Raw genomic sequence first — 9,874 nt, forward strand, 5'->3', positions numbered from 1 at the left:
CCTTTTAAGATATGAAATTAAGGGTTATATTTTTATTAAAATATATAATTTTAAAATTAATTATATAATTTTTATAACTCAAAATTTATATAATTAAGTTATTTCTTACAAATAAATTTTTAATCTTGTAAAATTTTCATAAAAAACTTATTAAGATGTAGACATTGTATTCAATCAAATTTTCTTTTTTCCCTTTTTGGCCAGGAATATTAAATGAAGATTTTTATAAATTTTAGAATTATTTTTATTTTAAAAAATAAATAATTCATTAATAATTTTAACTTTTAAGAATTGACATATTTTATCCATCAAATTTTAAGGGCCTAATTAAAACAGAGTAAATTATAGAGGCCTAGATTTTTTTTTGTCATGTTATATATAATATATTTTATAAATTTTATTTTATTCAAAAATATAAAGAATGTCATAATATTTTTGAAAAATTAAACAAATTTTTTTTATTGTCTTGAAAAGGGGAGGAAATATCTCTAAAAATCAAAACCAACCAATATTCCAATAAGCTGCATAAACTTTTTCTCCCGCTGGTCTATCTTCCCTGTAGAAGATTCTCATATTATTTTAATGAGGCAGCCATCTCATTACTTTAATGGTTGATAGGCACACCATTTTTCTTTAAAATTTTTCTAACATTATTAGAGATAAAAACTGAAAATTATTGTGATTATATATACTTGCACCTAAATAACAAACTTAAGACAAGAAAAAAAACTAAATAATAAAATTTATTTATATGTAAGATTTAAGTAAAAATATTTTATATATAGAGACAAAGTCAACAAATTATCTTACTGTAGAGTCATTTGTTAAAAAAAAGAAAGAAAGTGAAGTCATATTTTGACAAACTTTGTCAATGACCAGCACAAATACTGTGCCACGCAATCTAGCCATCAAGATTTAAATATATAGAATTAAAATTGAAATTTTAATTTACATATTTATGACATTTGATAGTAATGTTCCTCACTTTTTATTTATTTATTTATTCTAAAAATGGTATACATGGTATATGAATTGAAGCATTCATTTTTTTTTTTTTTTTCCTTTCCTCTTTTTCTTCCCATGTTAAATCATGTAATTGCTCTTCCTCCATATTCAAAGCCCAAGTTGTTAGGTCATGTTTAGTATGATGAAAGAGTTTTTAATGAAATCAGAATTGGAATCGGAATCGAAATTAGAATTGAAATTGGAATAGAATTGAATTTAAAAGTGTGTTTGGTATGATGATGGAATTCTGATATAATTTTTATAAAATATAAGTACTTAAAATAAGAAAAGACTAAAGTGTCCTTTTTAAAATTTAAAAAAATATATTGGAGGAGAGAGAAGGGGCAAATTGGAGAAAGGGAATCATGGAATTGGATTCTATGATGCATATAATAAAATTGAATTCTGTCAAATTTTCTTTAATCCTGATTCCAAAGAATCATAATTATTGCATATCAAGTACATATGTTAACAGATTTTATGTTCAATTTCATTTTTTTTTCTATAATTTCAAGCTACCAAACGGAGCCTTAGTTTCAGAAAGCGGAATCGATACGTATGAATCCGCAAGAAGGTTGTACTATTAATTATGTAGGTAATGTGTGTCTCATCAGGCAACGGGCATGGGTTGTCATAACAAAAATATACGAGCACGCGACAATATATCTATTTGAGAAAAAAAGTATTATAAATAATTAAACATTTTAAAAAATTAATCAAGTCAAATTAATGAAATTAATAATTAGATCTCATCCATTTCTTGAATCACGTCAGGATTTACAATATTTGAACAAGAAATAAATAGATAGATAGGTACATGCCACCTAAGGATTGAGGGTGAATTTTGGATTTGAATTGCAAAATTAAATTTTATAGTAATTGATTTGTAAAATTAATTTTAAATATAATTTAAAACTAAAATTTAAAATAAAGTAAATTTATAATTTTTATATTTTTACAATGTCATGATTTTCGCTTTTAAAATTGAATGATCCTCACCCCCTCCAAAAAAAAAAAAAAACGACTATGAGAATTTTCAAACAGGCACTAACGTCATCGGAGGCACGTGGAGTAGAGGAGCTTGATTGATAAGCAAATGATAAGTAAAAATAGATTATGCCTCTTAACAGAATCTACAATATGATCTATTTCAAACTTAGCCCGACATATTATTAAATAAACTTAAGATAAATTTAAATTTTTAATTAAATTTATTTAATTAAATAGATTAAATTTATTTTTTTAAAATTTAGCCTATTAATTCAATAGATCAGTCTATTTGATATTATATCACAATTCATCATTTAATTTTTAATTAATTTATTTTTTATTTTTAATTATATTTTCAATGATATTGTATTTGTATATTTATTTTAATATTATTATTTTATTATTATATTATATAATAATTGATAATTTTTTTAATTATTATATATTATAATTGATAAATTAAATTATATTATTATTATATATTATAATAATTTTAAAATATATTTGAGATGTTTAAAATTAAAATTAAAATTTATTTAAAAAATTTTTTAAATAAGTTTTTAGATTAAATCAAACTTTAAGCAAATTTAAATTTATAAAAAAAATATTATATAAATTTTAAGCCAAACCTAAATCTCTAATTTACCACATTAGTTTAGCTTTATTTAACCAAAATCTATCTCACCATAACTTATTTTCATCCTGTTTAAATTCCATTCTCCTGGAAATTAAATTTACGGCTATCGCCCAGTGTCCGTTCCGCAGCCGGGAAGTTTAACTATACAAAAGGGCTGCGGAGAGAAGAAAATTTTAAAAAAGAAAAGGTTTGGAGCGCTTGTTGTTGTACATCACATATCAGCTGCGGCTTCAGTAGCTGAGAGACTGAAAGGAGTAAGGGGAGAGAAGTGGCCTGGCATCTAATCTAAACATTGAACTCAACGAGGCCACGCATTTGGGAAATTTTGAGTGAGAGGGGCAGAGATGGACCTGGGTTTTCTGATTCACGCTCTGATTCCGTCCTGGAACTCCGTTAGTACCCCAATTCGTGAATCAAGTGTTCATCATTCCGATTATTTGGTTATAACGTGAAATTCCCTTCTGTTTATTTTTCCCGCCCGTTTCATCTTGACCAGGTTGCTTTACTGGTGGGATTCTTTACTTACTTGGCGATTGCTGGAGCCATTGTGCCTGGAAAAGTTGTTCCTGGGGTGATTTTGGCGGATGGAACTCGTCTTCAATACCGCTGCAATGGTCAGTTTTATTAAATTTATGCTATCTCTCCCTCTCTCTGTCAGAATGTCTCCGCTAAAAGAAGACAGTTAAGTGATCTGCGTAAATATATAATTTATTTTTCGCACTTCCCAGGTTTGTTCTCACTACTTCTGTTGGTTGCACTCTTGGAATCAGTGCCAATATGGGTTTCATATCGCTCACCGTATGTATTCTCTGCGCGTGAACCTTCTGTTGCTTAATCCACTTCAATGGAATTGGCTTCCTCTATGGTTATTGTTTTTTGGCTCCTAAAACATCAGTCCGTAGAGGCAGTAACAAACATTTCGTGATGAATGAAATCCCTCAGAACCAAACACCGATTTTATGTGTTTATTTTTATGGTGAATCAAGGCAACTAGATTGCACCCACCTGTTATACTTATACCGGTGCTAAAAGTTTAAAAAGAAAAATAGTGCACGCAAACCGAAAGCAATTATGAATTCTCAGTAAAAAGCACAATAATTAGGATTTCAATTTTATATATTGACGATGATGTTTCTTGCAGGTTATATCTGAGAGAGGACTGGAGCTGCTGTCCACAACTTTTATCTTCAGTTTTCTTGTATGTGAAGCTTAATGTCACCACTTAAAAGATCACATGTTCACTATGATTTGACTTTCCTTTCCAATATCATGTGGCTACATTAGCTTGATTGGAAGAAGTTTTATAGGGCATTTATAACTCAGGCAGACGCAGTTGCTTTTCAGCTGTATCCTCCCGTAACTTGGAGTTGTGCTGGTGGTATTATAATATTACTTGATACCAACGTGGCTTAATTAGAGAGATTTGCATTTCAAAAGTAACAATAGGGTGAAATTTGGAAATAAACATATATAGCCAACTTTTCAGTTTTATACCGAGGCGCAAAACAAGGTCTTTCTCTGACTAGTTTTAAACTTAAAAATCCTAATGTCATCTTGCAAGTTGCAATGTTGTCAAATGATAACTTATTTGAATGTCTACTTATCTGTTCTTGTTATTCCCCGTAGTGCTTTTTTTTTTTTTTTTTTGCCTTATCAGTTATTTTGTTTGCTCATTTCTTCCATATACATTTTAGGTGACTCTGGTACTCTATTTTGCTGGCTGCAAGTCACGCAGTAAAGATTCATCTCTAAAACCTCATATCAGTGGAAATCTTATTCATGACTGGTATGTTCAAAATAGTGAAATGCCTACTCAAGTTAGAATGGTTTCAGGTTTTTGTTTCATGTATTTTCTGCCAACACCCTATTCCTATGTTATATATGCTACAAGTCTTTCTCACTTTTAATTCACTACAATAAAAGTTTCCTGGTTCTTTCAATTCCCAAGCCTTAGCTTTTCATGCAAAATTCTGTCTGGTTTTTTAAATGTACAATAAATAAACCTAAAAAACTGTTTTCCTGACATGAATCTCAAGGATGGGTAGAGTAAAAGTTAAAAAAGGTGTACCAGGCTATGGAAGCTGTGGAACTTAAATACAGATGCTTGTGATACAAGATGAGATGCCATGGATTTGGACAGAAAAAGTCTTAATATTCGAGACATGCCTCTAGGTATAGGGTTATAATATTTATTATAGTCTAACTAGTACTTCACTACTTTGTTTTGATTTAACCCATGGGATGCTTCATGCACCTTATTCTTGATATTAGAATGGGAATATCAATATCTTTTGTTTACTAACCCTTGGCTGCATTGATGGTATTAGTATCAAGGTTTCAAAATTTTATTCTGCAATATGCATACACATATTTTGAGGCATCATGTTTGTCTTATAAAGATTGAATTAGACTAGAAAAGCCATCATTCTGTCTTTGAGAAGAACTACTGAGTGCTGCACTTAGAGGTGAAATGATTGACTTTACTCCCTTGAATCAATTGAACTGTGGTGGTCAATATTCTCTTGACTTGTTTTCTATTCTAATTTAACAGGTGGTTTGGGATACAGCTGAATCCTCGTTTTATGGGTATCGACCTCAAGTATGTGATCTACTCATCATTTTCCCTTGATTTTTTTTATTCCCACATATGTATTAATAAGTTACAAGATGGTATGAATGGCATCTCTCCCTACCTTCTTATGGAAACTATTTTTCATTTAGGTATCTTGTAATGATTATTCAAAATATTGAAAATTTAATCATTTGTCAACTTTATTATTTGTATACTGTTGTCTCTATCCATATGGGAATCTTGACGACTTTTGTCCTGCAAAATGCATTGGCACAACCACTATTTCTCATATTTCAGCATCCGACTGGCTGTCTAACACACAATCCATACAGCATGCCTTCAAAAAAAGTGAAAATGATATATGCATGCAAGAGAGTTTTCCATTTTAGTACTTAACACCACTAATCACAATAGAAACATGGGTAGGATAACAGAATATAGTGTTCCAAGTTTAACTTTGTATCCTAATATGGATCATGACTGACTTTCTTAATGAAGACAGCATGTAACATCATTAGCAGAGTGTAATGGCTGTGAGGATAAAATTTAATCCAACACATGGCCAAACCTTTGACGGAGTTTTATTTTGCAGATTTTTCTTTGTTAGAGCTGGAATGATGGGGTGGCTTCTTATCAATTTATCAGTTCTTGCTAAGAGTGTTCGAGATGGTACCTTGGGCCAACCAATGATCCTCTACCAATTGTTTTGTGCGGTAATCCAGAAATCATGCATGCTATCTTTCTCTAACAACAAAACCATTGCTGCTGGCATCTGATGTGTGAATTTCTCACCTTAATATTCCAGTTATACATTCTGGACTATTTCGTGCATGAGGAGTACATGACATCCACGTAAGTGAATTAATTACTACTCTCAGGAGATTAAAAAAAAAAAAACCTGGCTAAGAGACGGAAAGCTTCATGTTAATTTAATTATTTGGCTAGAAAACTGCTTTCCGTACCTTATCTCTTCTGCAGTAGGACGAGAAATATTTTGTTCCTCAGATAGATATCTTTTGTGCAGTTTTTCCTGTTTGATTAGATGCAATCGGTAGAAATCTATGCTTCTTAGTTTCCCTCAAACTTTATTTTATGCTAGTTTAAATATCTGTATGTGTACAGATGAAGTTATGCCTTTTTATGTGCTTGCTGGCATATCAGGGGAATTTTATGTTGTCGAAATGCTTGTTTATTGTGTAGTAATATTTTTTATTTATTTCAACGTCTTCTGTTACATTTTTTTTTTAAGTGAAACTAGTACATGTCTCGTGGTGCATGGAATAAAGAGTCGCACTGTTCATGGCTCGTGACTAGTGCAACTTGTGAAGAGTTTTTATGTTATAGATGGACATACATATTTGTTGTTAAATTCTTAATTTATCACATAATTCTTTTGCTCTGCAATGGTTCTACTAGTAAATGGGAAGTTGTTGCTCAATTATATCTCATCATTCCTCAATTTTCTTTTGTTGATAGAGCATAATGGCGTAATGCGATTCATGTAGCCAACTCCACTTAGTGGGATAAGGCTTATTGCTGTTGTTGTATTCCTCAATCTTCATTATCCACTGATCATAATAAAAGTCTTCTCTTGCAGATGGGACATAATCGCAGAGAGACTGGGATTCATGTTGGTCTTTGGAGATCTAGTATGGATTCCCTTCACTTTTAGCATACAGGCAAGTTGCTTGAACCATGAACTGGGATGGGGAATAACAAGCAAAATAAAGATTTTGCAAATGAAAGGGAGAAAATTCACCGTATGCTAGGAAAAAGTTACTTAAATACAGTTCTTATATGTCCTTGCTATTAAGTTTCCCAATTAAAACATGATAAGTATATAGTTTTTCATGTACAAGTTAATCGGAGAACCAGGCAGTTTACTGTAAAAACAATATACTTGTCATATTTTAATTGGTAACTTGACGACAAAGATATATGGAATTGTATATATTTTTTTTTCCTCAAAAAAGAATGATAACAATAAGAAAAGAGACGAGGAGAGTTTGTGGCTCAATATAGCCTTATAATCACCATGATTCTATTTCAAATAGCAGGTCTTGATTTAGATTTACCTTTCCAAGGTTGATTACCATTTTTATGAATTGATGCGTTATAGTCTCAAACTGTTTGGAATTCTTGGGGGACAAGCAAAGTTATTTACTTTGAGCAGTTATAAAATCACTTTCTTGGGCCATTTGCTCAGGCACCTTTTCTCTTGCCTTTTTTATATTCTGAAGTTCAGTGATGGCAAATCTTCATGTGCTGGATTTGTACTGCTCCTTGTAGCCTGTTCTTGTACTTTTATGAAAATAATGTTTCTACATTAATCAATACTAGATTGGTCCTGAATGATTTGATATTGATGCATGCTTTAGGCATATATTTGTCTCTGTAGGAGAGAGGAACTTAACCCAGCTATTTATAGATGTACCTTTGCGTGACTTAACAGTCTGTATTGCTGTTAGGGATGGTGGCTTTTGTTGAACAAGGTGGAGCTACCAACTGCTGCTGTTATTGCAAATTGCTTCATCTTCCTGATTGGGTAACTTACCCATAGGCCATAATATCTTATTAGCACATAAGCATTTCTCTATGGAGACCATATTGATATCTACTTTGTTGAATAAAAATGCACAGGTACATGGTATTTCGAGGAGCTAACAAGCAAAAACATGATTTCAAAAAGAATCCAAAGGCTCTAATATGGGGTAAGCCTCCAAAAGTCATTGGAGGCAAGTTACTTGCTTCTGGTTATTGGTAAGATTTCATGTAATACTTTTCTTCCCATTGTGAAATATGAGCATATTTTCCTGTTCATCCTTATCATTTTACGTTGTCAGATTATGGAGTTAAAAGAATAGTCAATTTGTTCAGCAACAATGTGCATTTGTGTTCTTCAGAGGCTATTAAATTATATAAATATGCACGTAGCACTTTATGGCAAGAAGCCATGATCTACGGGTGAACAAATTCTAGTGAGACTGAGCTTGTGAAGGCAATAGGCTTGATTGTACCATTTAGTTGGCAGGATTTAAAAAAAAAAAAAAAAACGAGAGAGAATCGCAAATATGAATGCTGATTCTGAAGTTCCTTTGGACAAGGATAGTTTCAAGGTAAACAAATGATGGATTCCGGTTTGCCATTCCTATTTTCTGATAATTAAATGACAAAGTCATCATATATTAATTCCTTTATTTTTGTTATGATTATTCTTGTTAATTTTTTAAGATTGAAGGCGTAATTAAAAAAAAAATGCATCACCAATCACTAGAACATATACCACTTGGCATTTTACGGAAAATATGCTTTTTTGTCAGTCGAAGTTTGTGCTTTTGTCTGTATCACTACTGTACTACGTCATTGTCATCCAAGAACTGTTGTGAGAAACTTCCATATTCTTGATTCTGATTTTCATGGAAGTTATTGATGCAGTTAATTATTTTTTTGTTGAAGGGGCATTGCTAGACACTGTAACTACCTGGGGGATCTGCTTCTTGCTCTCTCCTTTAGCTTACCTTGTGGCATAAGGTAACCTCTTTGATCTTGTTGCTTAACTTTCATATTAAGATATGGGCTTTAATTTCAGTCAGTAAAAAGGATTCCAAGCATTTATTGTTTGCTCATTTTTACAGTTCACCAGTTCCATACTTCTATCCAATTTATCTTCTAATTCTGTTGATCTGGAGGGAGAGAAGGGATGAAGCTCGTTGTGCACAGAAGTATAAAGAAATATGGGCGCAATATCGTCAACTAGTTGCATGGAGGATTCTGCCTTACGTATACTAAGAAACATCCTTCAATGTGTTGACCGCAGGACACCCCTGCCAGAGATCTTGAGCTTCCATGCTTTGTTGATCACACATTTGATTGAACAGAAAAAATGGATCTCTTGCTAGTGAGTTACTATTGTACATTATAGCGTGCTTTTTTGACGAGTAATGAGGGAGATTATCAATTTGGTTTAGTTTAACCCTGATCACTGTGTTTTGAGATTAAGCATGTTACAAATCTTGCGTTCTCAAACTATCATGTGACCACATTTGATGGATCGCACATTAGTTAAAAAAGCTAATGAAGCAAGTTCTGAGAGAAAAAGTGGGGAATTTAAAATAAAATAGTAGAATAGTTTTATTTTAATTGATTTCAATTTTTTAGTTAACAGTATTGATATTTAATTTGAATTTTAATCTTGTGATATTGCTAGAGAAAATGAAAAATAGATTTTAGCAAGAATATTAGTCACTGAATATTATCTGTTTTCTCTTTTCTTCATTTTGAACTCCATCATTGTTGGTCCCAAAAAAAAAACAACATTTTTTCCTCCCAACTTTTCTCTAACTATGAGATGGAGAAATGACAAAACAGATCGATAAAAAAATTACAAAAAGGATCTGAAAGAATTAACAGCAATTTCAGCAAGTGGGGTAATTGCAATTGTAATTAAAAAATATAAAAATATATGACAGGAGAAGAGGGAGTGAGCACCTATTGCTTTGTATATTCGAAAAATGGAGACTCCTCTCCTCGAAAACTACCATTCGTGTTTCTGATTCACCTCATGACCGTGAAGCTGGTGAAGTGGCTGCGCGTGCACGATCACTATACTTGAAGGTGGAGGAGCGGGTGGAATCTACTTTTGCAGGAACAAACCCTTGGGAGTGACAATG

General features: G+C 31.8%; 1 protein-coding gene across 1 annotated transcript; it reads left to right on the top strand.

Annotated features, from left to right (window-relative positions):
• The first annotated feature begins 2,967 nt into the window (after nucleotides 1-2,967).
• On the top strand, nucleotides 2,968-9,230 carry LOC129292484 (delta(14)-sterol reductase). The gene is given in 14 exon segments (XM_054930037.1): nucleotides 2,968-3,024; nucleotides 3,129-3,246; nucleotides 3,361-3,387; nucleotides 3,390-3,430; nucleotides 3,774-3,830; nucleotides 4,327-4,418; nucleotides 5,184-5,231; nucleotides 5,797-5,917; nucleotides 6,010-6,056; nucleotides 6,802-6,883; nucleotides 7,673-7,749; nucleotides 7,845-7,964; nucleotides 8,661-8,735; nucleotides 8,840-9,230. Coding segments are annotated over 14 exon segments (1,107 nt in total). The 5' UTR covers nucleotides 2,968-2,976; the 3' UTR covers nucleotides 8,994-9,230.
• Nucleotides 9,231-9,874: the final 644 nt, after the last annotated feature.

Source organism: Prosopis cineraria, unplaced genomic scaffold (genome assembly GCF_029017545.1).
Source record: "Prosopis cineraria cultivar Desert tree isolate PC_DT_omini unplaced genomic scaffold, ASM2901754v1 PC1, whole genome shotgun sequence".
Classification (NCBI taxonomy): Eukaryota; Viridiplantae; Streptophyta; class Magnoliopsida; order Fabales; family Fabaceae; genus Prosopis; species Prosopis cineraria.